At 41.0% G+C, this 19,368-nt stretch overlaps 1 protein-coding gene across 3 annotated transcripts in view; it reads right to left on the bottom strand.

The window, feature by feature from the left end:
• The window catches only part of LOC115791195 (alpha-2-macroglobulin-like), a 94,956-nt gene that overhangs the window by 32,190 nt on the left and 43,398 nt on the right, over positions 1-19,368 (bottom strand). For 2 of the 3 annotated variants that reach the window (XM_030745331.1, XM_030745333.1), the window contains 5 exons: positions 18,170-18,295; positions 17,977-18,061; positions 17,728-17,848; positions 17,046-17,271; positions 14,153-14,279 (listed from right to left, as the gene is read on the bottom strand). In XM_030745331.1, the coding sequence (XP_030601191.1) occupies positions 14,153-14,279; positions 17,046-17,271; positions 17,728-17,848; positions 17,977-18,061; positions 18,170-18,295 (685 nt within the window). The remainder of the gene's footprint in view (positions 1-14,152; positions 14,280-17,045; positions 17,272-17,727; positions 17,849-17,976; positions 18,062-18,169; positions 18,296-19,368) is intronic. The other variant, XM_030745332.1, reaches the window with a different exon arrangement.

Here is a 19,368-nt window from a genome sequence, read left to right on the forward strand (position 1 = left end):
CATCCTTTGTCGTGTTGTGTTTTGAGCCGCATACAAATTATGTCAAGACACTACTGCCCACACTGCTATATTGACTCCACCCAGATTGTGGTGGTCCTCAATTGCAATGGAAAAACAACATGAATACGAATACGAATACCTTTATTAGTCCGACAATGGGGAAATTACAGTTAACAGAACACCCATCCAAGAAATACAAACACAGAGACAAACACAAATAGGGGGACAGGTGTCTGAGGTCATGCAGCCCTTTTACCGGCGCTACCTTTAGCAGAAAAACAGAAAGAGATACACTGGGATAGGCAAGTTCAAAAAAATCATCTCGTTCTGTGTTCATTATGAGCACCTTACAAGGTTCCAAAAAACACCTCAGCAAAGCAGTAGCACATTTAAAGCCTGGAGAGCACTAGGGTGGGTAGGGGAAGGGCTGCCAGTGGAGACAAGCAGGATACTGTGATGGTCACACAGCTTCCAAGACCAGCAGTTCATGATAATGTTCATGATAAGATGGTATAGTCAGCCTTGGTTGCCAGGATACCAGTTCATACAGGTCACAACACGGGGCGGGGGTGAAGAGCATCTATTTACATAACATCTCCAGGAGACGATTTAGACAGACAGCCATCCAAGGCCGTCTGGGAGCCAAATTCCAAATACTGCAATTGTTTTGGTTCAGGCCGTCATAACTATTTGCTGACAGACCTTACAGTTTTCTGGTTACCTCTCAGAAATCCAATCATCCGAATTTGGTTCTACTCCGCCACGCAGAACAGACACTCTAACACTCCTCCAGATGTGATCCACTTCGATTCAGCTCTACTGAGTCTGATTGAGTTCGTACCGTTTCTGCATCCCTCATAGGCAGCCTTACTAGGGCCTGAACAGCTGCCCAGAAACCAGGTATCCTCAGGTCCAATTCAGGAAAAATCCTGGTATCAATATAAAGGCCACATCCACACAGTGCAGCCAGGAACATTATCTTCCATCCACACGGGAATCCATAACATAACCAGCCGGATATGTAGCCGGGCCAGAGGAAAGAGGGTTCCCCTTCTCCCAATCTCCTCGTGATGTGAATTTGATCATCAATAGTGTTGAGAGACCAGCTGACCAGATCCATAAATTCCAGTTCGGGGATGTGTAAAGGGACGCTCTAAGCAGCAAAAAAGCAGGGGTAGATAGGGAAGGCTGGGGAGAAGAGAAAAATGCGTCCGTCTCCACCGAGAGCAGGAAGAAAAAGAATAACCGTGGCAAATTGTGTTGAGTGAGTCGACCCGCGCTGAGTCAATTTTTAATGTGTCCTGACCAAGGGCTTAGGAATGAGTTTACTATTGGGGGAAGGGGACACATGTCGGAAACCTGACAGATCTGTAAATACTCTGAGCAAAGCATAAAAAATGCTATATTGATCACGTGTCTATCGCAATACATATTGCTATTGATTTATTGCCCAGCCCTAAGACGTATACATTACATCTCATATGCTGTCAACTCTGTTAACAGCATCACCTAACCCTTACAGTAAAAGTTTTCATTTATTTTAAAACCTGACCTCAAGCCCGGTACCACCCTCTCTTTTTCCTGTATCCTTGGTGCTGCCCCTGCATTGCTGCTCCTAAACATACAAAATGGTTTCAGAAATGAGGTACAGCTCCTGAGCCTAAAGGTATCTCATTTTATACTAAATGAGAAAAAAAATCCACTTACTGCTGACTATGGAGAAGCATTTCACCAACTCTAGTGGGGTGTTGTACTGCACCTGGCATCCTAAACCTAACCTAACCCATACTCTTAGAAGTACTGTGGAAATAATGAAAACATTATTGAAAATTTATCTTGGAAAAAAAATCAACCTGACATCAGTCCTCACCTGTTCTTTCTGGATCTATTATAATTAATATGGTTTTTAAAGCTGACCTCACACCGTGAAGCTCCACCTGGCTCTCCTATCCCTTCCCTGAATCAGTTCTTCTCATGATCAAATTGTTTAGTTTTATATTTAAAAGTAATAGAAGGCTAATACATATTTCACTAAACTAATTTAAGACCTCGTCTGAGCTTCTTCAGCCTCTCCACCTTTCATTGCTTCAACTGAGTCATTACTCTATGTACTACCATTCTCCTGATAAGATATCATTACATATAACTAATATACTGTCGTACATGTTGATAAATTATGATCAGGTGTTGCCCTTGTGTTGTGTGGCTGTTACTCACACTGACATTACTCTTTTTAAAACAACAAAGTAAGTCCGACTGCTGTTTCAGCCTTTTTTGTTGGTGGCGGCATTGTGCTGAAATGAGATAAGAAAACAGGTTGGCTAGTTTAGCTAACTTCTAGACAAAGTTAGAGTGACCATTCCAGGATTATGATGACTGAGAAAGATTTGGTTTCTTTATATGAAAGTAAACTGACAGCAAGGCTTTACAAACAACCATATTCACGGCAACATTCCCGACAGACCGTTTTACCTCATTCAAAAGAGTTTCTGACTCCTGCCGCTGTCTCTGCCTCCCAAATACTCCCAAACACACTATTCAGAGGGGGGCCGCAGTGACATGATGCTATGTTGCGCCTTCAAAATAAAAGCACGCGAGTTACAGATTTTTTTTTTTTTCCTCCACAGTGTAATTTTTGGGTAGGACTGGGTGCTTGTCTCCAATATTGGGGGGGACATGTCCCCCCCCCCCCGGTTCCTACACCTATGGTCCTGACATTACAACCAATGTTCTACCAAGGTCGCCATAAGTGTCTATGCTCATTATAACGAGTCTCTATAATTTCACAGTGTTTTGTGATCAGTAATGTGACCATCATCATACATCCTCTTCACTCTGTAGTGAACAACCTTCGTGTCTAGCTGAGGAACCTTGATGGGGCTGGGAAGGTTGTGTCTCAGGATTCAGTGGAGCTAGACTCTGCTGTCTCCCTCTGCCTGGCCTGAGATGCCATCGGTAGATGCGGTCATCGTTGTCTGAGTCACTGGTGAATGCTAGTTGCTGTTGCTGATCATGGCTGGATGTTTTATTCCCCGTTGATAATCTCTGTACAGTTTAGTGTTGTAGTACTTGAGATCGATCTTGGTCTCAAGACCGCTTTTTTGATGGGCTTGGTCTTGTTGTGGACTCGACCCCATTTGTACTCCGTCTTGTCATGGACTCTGACATTGAGGACTCGGGATTTTATTTCAAGACAACTCAAGACCGCAACTGTGGATATACCACCAAATTGCCAGGCTATTGTCCAATTTATTTGTTAACACCCTTGCTTTTATTTATATTACAAAATGCACTGATTCAAATCCAAAAAAGATTGTGGTCCTCTGCCTTCTCCCAGGAGCGCACCCTGCGGACTTCGCCCCGGCTAGGTCGCTAACCAACCTTCATGTATTTTGATATACAAATTGAAAATTTAATGCAAATTTTAGGGCTGCAGCGATACCTCCAGTAACTCAATTCCATTATTAAAAATCCTCAACACAAATTTGTTGCTTTCGTTTTAACTTAGAAGCTCAGGTGTCACCTTGTAAGCGGAGCGTTTCATCCACATTAAGCGGCATTAAAGTTCTCTGTTGCTGCAATGGATTGCTTTCATTTGGAAAAAATGACCCTTTAACATGAGTGAATCATAGCTGACAAGTTCTCTGTGGTGTAAGTGTGCATGTGTTATGCAGAGAATGTCAGCTGTTATTTTTTCTTTACGTCAGCTGTAGCGACCAGAACGGATGCTATAACCACAGTTTGCTAGCAGGGGGGCTGCCATTAGCACTAGCGATCATTCGGTGCCCCCCTTCAGTACTGAGGGGCTGCGTCAAAATGTTTTTTTGTGCATTAATCCCTGATTAGGGACTAAAAATAGACCTGCAGTAGAAATGTAATTTGGAGGATGCTTGTGAATAAAATGGATTACAGCATTAAGCTCATGCAGTTTTTCAAAAAAACAACAGCTGTAACTGACACCGATTTGTTTCAGAGTGGCTGCCAGGGGGCAGAGTGTCTGCTGGGGTTAGGTGAGGGCTGCGAAGAAGAAGTCGTCAGGTCTTAAAGCCCTCACCTGCCTTCAATTAATAGCTCTGCCTTATTTGTTTGCCTGGTGTGGTGTGGCGTCGGGTTTGTCGCAGGCTTCTGCCTTTAGACATTTGGGTAAGTCTTTCCCTGTGTATCAGTTGAAGGATTCTCATTCTCACCATTTGCGTTAAGGAGGTGCACAGTTGCAGCTGACATGGTTCATCTTAAATAGCGCCCTTTGTGTAGTGGAACGAGGTGCGTTCACTGTCTGACAATGTGTGGGTTTTTTGTTTACGCTTTAGGTTCGATGTTATTGATGTGTATTGATGTATCATATTTTGCTTTGTGGGAACTGCTAAGGGTTTTGTTTATTTGAGTGTTTACCTTTTTGTATTGAGTTTAATTCTTTGTATTGTAATTGTAATCAATTCCCTTTTTTCCCTTTGTATTTTTATCTAAAAGTTTTGACAGTGGGTGGCCTACTGGCTGTAGCTCAGTAGGTAGAGCAGGTCACCTACTGATCGGAAGGTCAGCGGTTCGAATCCTGGCTACTCCGGGCTACATGCCAATGTATCCTTGGGCAAGATACTTAACCCCAAGTTGCTCTCCGACCGTTCTGTCGGAGTATGAATGTGAGTGAATGTTAGTTAATTAAAAGCACTTAGCTTCATAAAAATGGAAGTGCTTGTATGAATGGGAGTGCATGGGTGAATGCAAACAGGTTGTATAAGCGCTTTGAGTGCTCATACTGAGTAGAAAAGCGCTATATAAGAACTAGTCCATTTACCATTTACAGTGCACAATGAAGATGTTGGAACTGAAATGAAAAATTAAGCACCCGTCAAGACACTCCATTTTTATTTGATCCAAGGGCAGCTACAACAACAGTTGTTTTACGTGCAGTCTGTCTGCACAGAGGGAGATGTTTTTCTAACCACCTTAAAACTTTTGCTGGGAAACAGCTGGAGGTCCTTCATCAACCACCTGATCAGCAACATGAAAAAAAGAGAACTTTGTAGCTGCTCCATCCACCACTGTTTGTTTCACACAGAGAAACATCTGCAGTACCTAAGTTAAAATATGCAAATGAACTGTTAAAATGAAAAATTATTTCTTATCCAAGTACTTGATTAACTGATGGAGCAATCGATAGAATACTAGATTACTAAAGTAATCGATAGTTGCAGCCCTACTTGTATTCAGAAAGCCATTGTCAAACAATAGTTTTCAACACCAGTGGAGCTATGAAATCCTTCAAGAAAAAAACTACAGTTCCCAGCAACTTCACTTCCTGTTGTTGTTTTAAAAACATGATACTTTATGTTTACAACATGTTGGCTGATATTTGACTGTAGGAAATGCTTTTAGCAGCTGATTGTTAAAACGTCTGGATTATGTTTTTACTCTGTATGCTTTTTTAACCCATTTTATTATAACCCATTAGTAACCTATTAGTGGAAGGAAATCCACTCTGGGATACATTAACCCCTTAACTGGCAGCAAAAAAAATCACCTGAAACAACTACATAACACCCTCTGGTTATTATTGGCTCTGAACAACCCATTTCATAGCCTATTAACCGGCTGCGTCTGGTCCGCGGGCCGAATGAAGTGCATTTATATGGCAGGCTAGACCCGCCCATTTTGACTGACACCTCATTCGGCCAATCATGTTAAGAAATGGGTTTCCCAGAGCCAATAATACTCAGAGGGCATCACGTAGCTTTGTCAGGTGATTTGGTGCAGCCAGTTACATGATTGGCCGAATAACGTGTCAATAAAAATGGGAGGGTCTAGCCTGCCATATAAAAGGGACTACAAACGGCCCGTCACCGGGCCCTTGCCAGTTAAGGGGTTAACCTGTTAACTGGCAGTGTCCCTTTGTCCAGTATACTATCCATTTTCTGTACGTGTCCAAGCCATCTGAGCCTTGCCTTTCTAACTTTGTCTCCAAACTGCGCAACCTGAACTGTTCCTCTGATCCTACTCATTTCTAATCTTGCACATTCTGGTCACTCTCAGTGAAAATCTTAACATCTTCAACTCCTTCTGACCTTCTCTATACTTCTCCATCAAGACTCTCAAAGCAGGGGGCCGCAAGGGATTTTCTGGTTTTTAAGGGGGCCGCAGCACTCTTGACTTTGTGAAGCCCTGCTCACAGTACACCTTCCATCTTCTCAACACACTTTCTTCACTGGTGAGAACATTTCCATCTCTAACCTGCTGTACATCCTTTCTAGCTCAATTTTTCCATCTAGCCAATCAATAAAAGTCCTCTTCTCCTGCCTTAGTGTCCATTCTCACATACAACTCAAAGTATCCTTGGGCAAGATGCTGAACCCCAAGTTGCTGAACCAAACCAAGCACCGTGATAGGACAGCACTTATGCAACAAGTTTAGTCATGAAATTTCCTCGCTACTAAATATTCCACAGTCAAATGTTAGTGGTATTATAACAACGTGGAAGCATTTGTGAATGAGCAACTCAGCTACAAAGTGGTAGGCCATGTAAATAGACTGAGCATGGTCAGAAGATGCTGAGGCGCATAATGCACAGAGCTTGGCAACTTTCTGCAGTTGATCGCTACAGACCTCCAAACTTCATGTGGCCTTGAGAGTGCGTAGAGAGCTTCATAGAATAGGATTCCTTGGCTGACCAGTTGCATCAAAGCCTTACACCACCAAATTCAATACAAAGTGTCAGATGCCGTTGTGTGAAGCATGCCACCACTGGACTCTAGAGCAGTAGGGATGGCCCTTTCTTGTTCCTGGCATGACTGCAAACTAGTGCACAAAGCAAAGTCCATAAAGACATGGATAAGCAATATTGGTGTGGAAGAACTTGACTGGCCTGCACAGAGACTTGATCTCAACCCAACAGAAGATCATTAGGATGAATTAGAGTGGAGACTGTGAGCCAGGCTTTCTCGCCCAACATCAGTGTCTGACCTCGCGAATGCAGTTCTGGAAGAATGGTCAAAAATTCTCAGAAACACTCCTAAACCTTGTGGAAAGCCTTCCCAGAAGAGTTTAAGCTGTTATGGGTGGCTGTAGCTCAGTAGGTAGAGCAGGTCACCTACTGATTGGAAGGTCAGTGGTTCAATTCCTGGCTATTGCAGGCTGCGTGCCAATGTATCCTTGGGCAAGATACTTACCCCCAAGTTGCTCTCCGACCGTTCCGTCGGAGTATGAATGTGAGTGAATGTTAGACGATTGATGCACTTAGCTTAATTAATTAATCATGGAAGTGCTTGTATGAATGCGTGTGCATGGGGTAAATGTGAACGTGTTGTGTAAGCGCTTTGAGTCCTCATATCTGAGTAGAAAAGCGCTATATAAGAACTAGTCCATTTACCATTCATAGCTGCAAAGGGCAGGCTGACTTCATGTTTAAACCCTATGGATTAAGAATGGGATGTAATTCAAGTTCAAATATATGTGCAGGGGTTCTTCTGTTTGTCTTTTAGCCTGTCATGTCTGTCAGTTTTTGCAATCAGACTCATGGTCTAAATGTCCTGTTGTACCAAACATATTTGATTTACAAGAAGCGCTCTAAGTTCTCTATAGGCTACTGTTAATATTTGCCATTTTATTTCATTTATTCATTCATTTCTATTATTGTCCACAGAATAGAACAGAATGTGACTGCTAGATCCGAAGGGCAGGAAGGAAAGAGTGAGAAGAATAGAGGAAAAAAGTTAAAGGGGGAGAAGACAGAAGAAATAAGATCCGAATAACATCCGAAAAATGAATAAAAGTGTGGTGCATTGTGCCACACATTATCAACGATGCTCATTGCTCTATAAGTCTTGGAACGCATCAAAACAATACAATATTCACATCCATTAATTTTCTTTCTCCTATCCAGGGAGGCATCAGTGGAGCCCAGACCTCCCTCTCGCCCAGCCTCCTCCTCCTGCTTACCCCTATTTCAGGCTTCAGCTGCTACGACGTAAGTGGCCAGTGTTGTTGCTGCATTTATACCTGTGCAAGTGCATTGTGTGTGTTAATTACCTTTTGGTCGTGTCCTGGTGTTTTACATGCAGCGTCGGCTGACGGAAGCATAAATAACTGGCACTTTTTTCCCCTCCTGGGTCCTACTCTCAGTATTTTTAAGGCACAAACACATTTGTCCTGCTAGTTTCGCTAAGGTTAATTATGAAGTTCCACAGAGTTCTGTGCTAGGACCAATTTTATTTACATTATACATGCTTCCCTTAGGCAGTATTATTAGAAAGCATTGCATAAGTTTTCAATGTTATGCAGATGATACCCAGCTTTATCTATGGATGAAGCCAGATGACACACATATTTAGTTCAACTGCAGGAATGTCTTAAAGACATAAAGGCCTGGATGACCTCTAATTTCCTGCTTCTAAATTCAGAAAAACTGAAGTTCTTGTACTCGGCCCCACAAATCTTAGAAACATGGTGTCAAACCAGATACTCTGGATGGCATTACTTTGGCCTGCAGTAACACTGTGAGAAATCTTGGAGTCATTTTTGACCAGGATATGTCCTTCAATGCACATATTAAACAAATATGTAGGACCGCTTTTTTGCATTTGTACAATATTTCTAAAATTAGAAACATTCTTTCTCAGACTGATGCTGAAAAGCTAATTCATGCATTTATTACTTCTAGGCTGGACTATTGTAATTCATTATTATCAGGCTGTCCTAAAAGCTCCCTGAAAAGTCTTCAGCTGATCCAAAATGCTGCAGCTAGAGTACTGACAGGGACTAGAAAGAGAGAGCATATTTCTCCCATATTGGCTTCTCTTCACTGGCTCCCTGTTAAATCTAAAATAGAATTTAAAATCCTTCTCCTCACGTACAAGGTCTTGAATAATCAGGCCCCATCTTATCTCAAAGACCTCATAGTCCCATATCACCCAAATAGAGCACTTTGCTCTCAGACTGCTGGCTTACTTGTGGTTCCTAGGATACCTAAGAGTAGAATGGGAGGCAGAGCCTTCAGCTTTCAGGCCCCTCTTCTGTGGAACCAGCTCCCAGCTTGGATTCAAGAGACAGACACCCTCTCTATTTTTAAGATTAGGCTTAAAACTTTCCTTTATGATAAAGCTTATAGTTAGGGCTGGATCAGGTGACCCTGAACCAGCCCTTAGTTATGCTGCTATAGGCCTAGGCTGCTGGGGGGTTCCCATAATGCACTGTTTCTCATTCACCTTATTTACTTTGTTTATACTCCACTCTGCATTTAATCATTAATTGATATTAATCTCTGGCTCTCTTCCACAGCATGTCTTTTTTCTCTCCCCTCAGCCCAACCGGTCGAGGCAGATGACTGCCCCTCCCTGAGCCTGGTTCTGCTGGAGGTTTCTTCCTGTTAAAAGGGAGTTTTTCCTTCCCACTGTCCCCAAGTGCTTGTTCATAGGGGGTCGGTTTGACTGTTGGGTTTTCTCTGTATTATTGTAGGGTCTTTACCCACAATACAAAGCACCTTGAGGCGACTGTTTGTTGTGATTTGGTGCTATATAAATAAAATTGAATTGAATTGAAATGAAAATAAAATGAAACTGTAGAATTAAGTCTTGTCTGCTTATATTTCAAATTTTATCAAAATAGCACAAAAACTGTTTTGGACAAGTTTTTGTGTTGATGTCCATGCGTTGTCTAATTGAGCGCATGCTGTCATTGTGTCCCTGGGCAAGACACTTAACCCACATTGTGGTGTGAATGTGTTTGGTGGTGGTCGGAGGACGCAAATTAGCAGCCACGCCTCTGTCAGACTGCCCCAGGGCAGCTGTGGCTACATTAGTAGCTTACCACCAGTTGTGAATGAATAGTGCATGAAATTGTAAAAAGCATCTTTGAGTGTCTAGAAAAGCGCTATACAAGACTAATGCATTATTATTATTATAATAATCAGAGAAATCCTCTGCTATACACAAATTTACTGATAGTATGAATTAATTACAATTATAAACATATAAATCAGTGGTTGCCCTAATTTGCAGGGTTATAATAGTTTTGGATTTTACATTATTGTTTAGTTTTAGTTAGTTTTTACTTTTTTTTCTTTAATTCAGTTAGTTTTAATTAGTTTTCAGAGTGGTTTTTCTCGTTTTTATTTTTGGTTTATTGCTTAGTTTTAGTTTAGTTTCATTAGTTTCAGTATTAGTTTTAGTTTTTCATACTTTGTCAGGTGCAAGATAAGGTACAAGAGTAACTCTTGTGTAATAAAAACTCAACAAAAGACACCCTTTAAAGGAATACATTCAACAACCAACTGTTCACAAGACAGCAGCACTACATGCTAAATGTGTGTAATATTAAGGACACACATGAACATCAACAGGGAGAAACAAAAACATGAACTCCCAAACTCAATAAATTCTACAATAAACTCCCAATAAAGTTCAGCGTCAGTTCAGCAGATTAACAACAGCTTCTGTTTTGGAGCTAGCTTGGTTAGATGCTTGATATGTGGCCTCATGTTGCATTTCTGCTTGTGTAGCTGGATTGTGTGTGTTCATTACCTTACGGTCGTGTGCTGGTGTTTTATATGCGGTGCTGGCTGGGACTTCTTTTGGTCCTCGCTCTTTGCGCTCAGTTTTTTGGCTGCAAACATATTTGTTCCTGTTTTTTCACTTTCTTGATTCCCTTGATTCCTTATATTGATTGTTCCTGATTATTATTCTCTCACTGATAAAGTGGCCGGAAACGCACAAGGACGGAGCAGGTTCATCACAACATTGCGGCTGCATGGCAGCGAGGAGTAGTCACATTTCTCTGGAGGTGAACGCCAGATTGTCGGTTCAGAGCGGTTTCCGTAGCTGCCTTGTGTGCACTTCTCAGGTGGACAAACAAGAAAAGGAAGGTCATTTTATCTATAAATTTAGTTAATTTTAGTTAGTTTTTTAAACTCACAATACAGTTTTAGTTACTTATCTTTTTTTCCTTTTAATTTTAGTTTTTATTTATTTCAGTTAACGACAATGTTTTTTCAATTTCAGTTTTCGTTATTTCGTTCGTTTTTGTTAACTATAATAACCCTGCTAATTTGTAAAAGAAGGAAAATGTTAGGCTTTCATTCACAAAAAACCCAGTCTATTTTCAGTGATTCCTTCACACACCCAAAATAAATACAAGAAAGCCTATGATTTGATGCCTCACACATGGATCCTGGAATCCCTAGAATTGTACAAGATCAACAGGACCCTAAGAGCCTTCATCAAGAACTCCATGGGTATGTGGAGAACAACACTTGAAGCACACTTTAAGCCAAATGCACAAGTCAACATTGTCACGACACCGCTGTGTGGCAGGCAGAAGATTGGACTCAGGAACTGAAGGAAACTCAAAAAACAGCTTTATTGCTGGAGTATTCCATAACAAGAAACCAAACACAACATAAAAGGACTGGCTGGACAACAGTCAAAAATAATAAAGCCTTCTGCGAATACTCCACACAACAAGAGGTAAGATGCTTCAAAGAGCAGGAGAAAATGCAGGAAATAAATACACATGAAGTGATGAGGAAAGTGAAACCAGCGGGGGAGGACAGGTGATCAGAATACAGTAATGAGATAAGAGGAAACACAACTGAATACAAAGTTCACCATGTAAGGTTACCAAAGTAAAACAGGAAGTAACTTAACAGACCTACATGTGTGAACATTGACAACAGTGAGGAAACAAGGGAGGAAAACGATAACTTAAATCATACAAAGGGGAGAACCCCCCAAATAACCTGAAAACACAACCATCCCGGGTCCATGACCCAGGGACCCTGACAAATATCAAGTACGGGATTTACCAAGGAGATGCTCTGTCCCTACTGCTGTCCTGCATAGGCCTGAATCCCCTCAGCCAGATCATCAACAAGACTGGCTATGGATACCAACTACGGAATGGAGCAAAAACATCAGCCACCTCCTCTTTCTTGTCTTGATGTCAGTGGATTTGATTTCCTCCTTCGGCCAGCTTATTATCCCAGCAGGGTATCTGATAACTGGTAGGGTGTAGATGTTGATAGCCTGGATCTTGTTCTTCCCATTCAGCTGACTGTTCAGGACTTGCCTTACTCTCTGCAGGTTCTTGGAGGTTGCAGCTTTCCTAGCGGCCTCTTCATGGTTCTCATTTGCATGTGGGATCCCAAGGTACTTGCAGTCGTCTTCAATGTCTGCAATGTTGCCTTCCGGTAGTGCAATCCCCTCAGTTCTGACTACTTTCCCTCTCTGTTACCATCTGACTACACTTCTCCAGTGCGAATGACATTTTGATGTCATTCTTGTATATCATGGTGGTGTGGACCAATGAATTGATATCTCATTCACTCCTCGCATACAGCTTGATGTCATCCATGTAGAGGAGGTGGCTGCTGTTTGCTCCATTCCATTCCTGCCTTAATTTCAATGATGACCCGGCACATCCCAGAAGAGGAAGGAGGGCCGGAGCCCCAGAGAGCCAGAGGCAATGAGCAGCACCCACCCCCACCACCACCCCCATGCCAACAGTCACGCCAAGACATCTGGCCATGCAAGCTGGGAGACATAACTCCCACCTAGGGGTGTGCGATATATATTATCTATAATAATATCGTAATTGCCATGTTAACGATGTGCGAGCTGACAATATTGAGTATGCTAATTAGGAAACAAAAACCAACAACAATCAAACGTTTCGGCTCCACGTGTTCACCACTTTATGCTTTAGTACAGGCTGCTGCAGTGCGCATTGAGAGTGCCCGTACTATGCGCTAGCATACCTGCCTAAACAACACATCTAAAACTGGAAATGAGTGAACACACTGCTTAGGGGTGGCTGTAGCTCAGTAGGTAGAGCAGGTCATCTACTGATCGGAAGGTCAGGGGTTCGATTCCTGGCTACTCCAGGCTACATGCCAATGTATCCTTGGGCAAGATACTTAACCCCAAGTTGCTCTCCGACCGTTCCGTCGGAGTGTGGATGTTATATAATTAAAAAAAGCGCTTAGTTAACATGGAAGTGCTTGTATGAATGGGTGTGCATGGGTAAATGTAAAAAATGTGTTGTATAAGTGCTTTGAGTGCTCTGACTGAGTAGAAAAGCGCTATATAAGAACTAGTCCATTTACCATTTACTTCAAGGGAAGAAACTCAGACATCACCAGCCTCGCAGTCTACCGCCTTAATTCCTAGACGAGGAGGTGGTTTGGAGGAGTTTCGCAAACTCGCTGTCCAAGACAAACCACGACTAGCTGAATAAAGAGAAAAATAATGGCTGGATAGATGTTAATATCCTTTAAGTTAAAGCAGGTATGTTACAATCACTGCATCATAACCTAGCGACGTTCTTGGAGCTCACCTGTTTGGAGCCTCGGATATTACGCTAAAGCGCTTGTGCAGAAAAGCGGGTTTCTGATCAGATGAGGGTGTGTAGTTTCTGTGATTTTATCTTGCTATAATGTAGTGGGAATCCCCCTGGACAGCCTCTTATTTTATTTTTTTTTCTCCTTATGTCAAGTCTTCTGTATTGAGCGATTGCTTTTGAAAAACTTGCCGAAGTTTTTCTATTTACATTTGCCATGCCACTCTTGAAAAAGAGATTTTAATCTCAATGTGTTTTTCCTAGTTAAATAAAGGTTAAATAAAATAAAAAACAAGTTAATGTCTCAAAAACACTGATTTAAGTCTTATATTTTACCAGCTTGCACTTCTTGTATGAACACATTTTTGAATAATGCGAAATATCGTTTATTATCGTTATCGAGAAAATTGCAGAAAATATCGAGATATTATTTTTTGTCAATATCGCACACCCCTACTCCCACCCTCTGCAACCGTGCCCCAAAGGGGTCAAGGCTCAGTAAGCAACAGACACAGGCCCAGCTGCACACATACATACAGGCACACGGCAAAACACAGATGAGCAAATAGTTTTGGCAATGCAGTGTAAGAACATTCATTAATTTATTTCATTTTAGTATTCAGCATATGTGAATTCAGAATTAAATTTTTTATTATTATATATATTATCATTTGTGCTTATGTCATCATAAATGTAGATTATATGTTTCTGAATTTAGAGGACCTCAGGAAGGCTAAAGCTGATGATAATGAGGATACAAACAAACAACTGATTCCTCCACCCCGACACACATTGATATTTACACCAACGTAGACAAAAACCTTCTCACCTAAGGCTGTTGGGATCATGTTCCACCTGAGGGTCTTGCGGTCATTGGTACACAAACAGGATGTGTACAGGTCACCAGAGAGAGGTTTGAGGGTGTAATCTGAGGAATGCCCAGGAGTGACAGTGACCTGTACAAGGAACACAAATAATATATTAATGGCTACATTTAAAATCGAGTAGAAATATGAAGAAAATGTTTTGAGCATCCAAATTAGTAGATCAATATATATGTTTGTTATTGTGAACTGCAGACTCTGAAAAGCTGTACTGTAATTAAAATTGATATGTTTTTCAAGAAGGAGGAGGTGAGCAGTCAGTAGTGAGGAAGCTGGAGTCACACACCAAAGTGAGACGAGTGACTAAATGGCAACAGTGCCAATGTAGAATGCTTTAAAAAACTATACTGAAGGCTGCAGCCCGGGGAAAGTGAAAAGCAGTTACGGTGCCCTGTGCATTTAAAGACTGATTTATCGAAAACCAAAATATTATATTTCACAAGTCATTTAGTATATTAGGATACTTGGTTGAAATTACCCACATGTGCCAGGCCACAGTTGTAAATAAGGAATCTTAATCTGTTTGCCTGTTTAAATAAAGGTTTAAATTGAAAAAAAAAAATGAAATGCCAAAGACAGTATTCTACAGTCATGGCTGAAAGCATTGGCACTCCTGAAATTCTTCCAGAAAATTAAGTAAAATTTATTGCAATTACAGATCTTTTGTTAAGCACATTTATTTCCATTGTGTGTATTGGAACAATGCAAAAAAGAGAAAAAAAGGGCAAAATTCATATAATTCTAGGCAAAACTCCAAAAATGGGCCAGGCAAAATTACCCTCAACTTAATATTCGGTTGTACACCCATGGGAAAAAATAACTGAAATAATTTGCTTCCCATAACCATTAACAAACTTCTTACACCTCTCGACTGGAACTTTGGACCACTTTTCTTTTGCAAACTGCTCCAGGTCTCTTATATTTGAAGGGTTCATTCTCCCAACAGCAATTTTAAGACCTATTCTGCTGGCCACTTCAGAACTCTCCAGCACTCTGTTTACATCCATTTCTTTGTGCTTTTTGAAATATGTTTGAGGTTATTGTCCTGCTGGAAGACCCATGACCTTGGACGCAAACCCAGCTTTCTGACACTGGGCCCTACATTGCAACCCAAAATCTTCAGATTTCATGATGCCTTGTACACAGTCAAGGAATCCAGTGCCAGAGGCAGCAAAACAACCCCAAACATCTTTGAACTTCCACCATATTTGACTGTAGGTACTGTGTAGGCCTCGTTCTGTTCTGTTTTCGTTCTGTTTTTGGTAAACAGTAACAGTAGAATGATGTGCTTCACCAAAAAGCTCTATCTTGGTCTCATCTGTCCATAAGACATTGTCCCAGAAGGATTTTGGCTTATTCACATACATTGTGGGAAACTGCAGTCTAGCTTTTTTATGTCTCTGTGTCAGCAGTGGGGTCCTCCTGGGTCTCTTGCCATAACATTTCCTTTCATTCAAATGTCGACGGATAGTTCACGCTGACATTGATACACCCTGAGCCTGCAGGACAGCTTGAATTTCTTTAGAACTTGACAGTGGCCACCATCCAGACTGTCTTGCGTTGCAACCTTTTATCAGTGTTTGTCTTCTGTCCACATCCAGGGAGATTAGCTACAGTGCCATGGATTGCAAACTTCTTGATTATGTTGCGCACCGTGGACAAAGGAACACCAAGATCTCTGGAGAGGATTTGTAACCTTGAGATTGTTGATATTGTTGATATTTTTCCACAATTTTGGTTTCAAGTCCTCCAACAGTTCTCTACCCCTCTTTTTGTTCTCCATGTTTAGTGTGACACACAGACACACACACAATGCAAAGACTGAGTCAACTTCTCTCCTTTTTAATCTGGTTTCAGGTGTGATTTTTATATTGTCCACACCTGTTACATGCCACAGGTGAGTTTAAACAAGCATCATATGCTTGAAAAACGCTTATTTACCCACTTATTTATAGTGCCAATAATTTTGTCTGGCCCATTTTTGTAGTTTAGCATGAAATTATATAAATTGTGGCTTTTGTGTCTCTTTTTTTGTGTTGTTCCAGTACACACAAAGGAAATAAATATGTGCATAACAAAACGCGTGTGAGTGCAAAAAATACTTCCATTTTCTGGAAAATTTTCAGGGGTGCCAACAATTTTGGCCATGACTGCAACTCCAAGGACAGCAGTACAGTCACTGTTGTCAAAAAAATTGACATTTCCAATCTGCAATAATGTATAGTTGTGCACGGTTCTGTTCTGGACCCCAGCAGAGCAGACACATTGTTTGGCATCAATGCCAAATGTGGCATGAAAAGACACTAGTGTACTGAAGGAGGGTAGAAGTGGCTTGCAAAGATACTTGCAGTAAGCAATAACTGCAGGCAGGCTAAGTGAGTTTAACAGGACATCCTATATCATTTGCCAATGACACATCCAAAAGTGTATCAGCTGATCCTGTTAGGGTTCAGGGTGGTGTGGTGTGGTGTGGGTGCAGCTGTTTTTTAACTTTTTCTTTCCTTGTAGGCTGCATGAGTGGGTTTCCTCCTCTGCAGGGCGGAGCTGGAGGTTGTTCTCTCGGTGACCATCACACTTGGCTAAGCTTGACTTTGTGGATTGCCAGAACTGACAATGTGCTAATACTTGATTTCATCTCAAATTCTAAGTTAAGCATAAACTGTATTAAATACTGGATGGATTTCCATTAATTATGGAATAATACAGTTTCCAGTTGTAGTTGTAAGAGTTTTGACGACCTTCTGGCTTTTTGTGTACTGGGCAAATTATTAGCACCCAGTACTTTGATTTATGATACAAAACCCTGCACAGCTACTGTTCATGTAAAACACTGATTACCATGATGCAACTGGTCAGGTAGTTGAAGACAGTTGCCTTCAGTTCAAACTGCTCCCCCCGGATGATGGAGTAGGGCATTGTGAGCTCAAGGAAGAAAGGTTGGAAGACTTTCATTTCTTTACGAGGGGCCAAACCAAATCCTTGTGAGGACAAACAGAAAGCCTCTGTCTCCCAGGTGGTGATGGTGTCTGGGACAGTCAAGGGCACATCCGTTTTCCCATTGTCTCTGAATCAGCAGATACAAAGAAACACATTCTATAAAATACTCAAACATATTTATATGTGTGTAACTTACTTAGTCTAACAGTATAGTTACTGTGACCTCTAGTATCCTGCAGTGTGAAATTGTTTCATATGTTGCATTCTTAAACATTGAGAAAGTAAAAGAGTTCCATGTTCCTGAAGGAACTGAAACAAAATATCACATGTAAATACAAATCATGACTTTAAATGAGACAAAAATTTGCCCAAAGTAACTTTTCTTGAATAAAAGCAGGTATAAAATATGTCAGGGGGTTTCTAAGGCATAAAAAAAACAGGCTTAAGAAAAAAAACTCACAAATTTACTTTCATGTTATTCATGTGTGAAAGGAGACAGCAGAAAGTTAAATGTACTATCATGTACTTAAACGAATTTCTTTGACTTTAATGTGCATCAGATATAATTGCAAGAGATACTTACCCAACTTCCACCAGGTCCCATATCCAAGTCTCAGGGAAGAAAGAGCGAACTGTCTCCACTGGTGGAGGTTCAGGAGGAAGTTGTTCGTGACCAGAATCAACATAATCATATAAAACATATTCTAAACAGAAACAAGGAAATAATTACCAGAAGTAGAAACACACCTATGAAAAAGATACCTGTTTTCTTTTTGGTAAACACAAAGCAAACCTTGTAGCAAAACACCACACAAGCAAACAAATAAGTCACCTGATTCTTCCATGAAGTCATAATAGTATACGTGTTCCTCGAAGCATGGAATAAACACATTTGTTGCCATCTTCAGTCCGACTTTCTAGATAACCCAACGACACACAAATATCATCAAAACAGGTACAACAACAAAATTATTGCATTTATATTATGTTTTTAATGCTGGCTCACAGGTATACATATATATTACCTGGAAAACAGCATAGGCATCATCATTCCTTTGATCTGGATATGGTCTCCAATGTAAGCATTCTGTAGCATCTTTAACCTCATGTGGGACATGAGAAGATTTCTTGAGGGGGAACAGGTCAAATATCTGAAAAGAAAAATACAGTTCAAAAAACCCTCCAAATATTTTTTGTTCTATGAAGTTCTGACAATTCAAAGCACCAAATCTTTCTTTCTTTCTTTCTTTTTTTCTTTCTTTGTTAGGGATTATTTTTTTACTCAATGAATAAAATGACAAATGTTTAAAAGTAAACTCCAGCAAGTTAATTAATAAACAGTAGATCATCCAAATAATAAACAATTAAATAATACATTTGACAGAGAGCAACAGATAGAAAGTGCTGATTAACTTCTCAGTCTCAGTGCATCTTATCTTGGATGTTCGGCCACAGTACGTACTATAAAACATCACCAACGTCACCATGTTCTGTTATTAATCTGGACAAGATTGCTCTGTATGACAAATTAAAAGATGTGCTTTCTGGCTCTATCGCTGATGAGAGGAATCTGGGTCATGAAAAACCAGCTTGAACAAGACCCAATGACCAAGGTCATAATGGCAGTATTAGCTTAGTGCAGTGCTCTTCTGGGGAGGGAGCACAGGCAGCTGCCGAGAAGGCCTGTCTCTCCCTGTCTGGGTGCCTGGGTGGCTTAGTGGTGAAGCCGGCGACCACATACACACACCGCGTGGTGCGGGTTTGCGTCCCGGCCCATCGCCTATTTGCCCATGTATCTTTCCCCCATTTCCTGTCTCTCTCCACTGTCACAAAAAGCCGCTGCGGCCAAAAAATGCAAAAAAAAAAATATATATATATATTAAATGTCTTATTTTTTTAATTAAAGTGTTTCAGGTGTCTTCCTTCACAATTAATTGAACACGTAAACATCTATCTATCTATCTATCTATCTATCTATCTTTCTTTCTTTCTGTTTCCTTAATTTCCAAAACCAAACGTGGAAATGTCGAGGCTTTAAAGTGTTACAATACAGCATTACAATACATCCACTGAGATAGCAATGACTGGCACAAATGTGGCTCACATCTGCAAATTGTAATGGACTGCATGCTGCTGTGAAAGAGAGCGTTGACTCAGGGTGAGTCTGACTACTGCACATCAGCCATATTTCCACTTTACAGTGGCCAGATGCTCAGTTACATCT

This window comes from Archocentrus centrarchus, chromosome 13, assembly GCF_007364275.1.
Source record: "Archocentrus centrarchus isolate MPI-CPG fArcCen1 chromosome 13, fArcCen1, whole genome shotgun sequence".
NCBI lineage: Eukaryota > Metazoa > Chordata > Actinopteri > Cichliformes > Cichlidae > Archocentrus > Archocentrus centrarchus.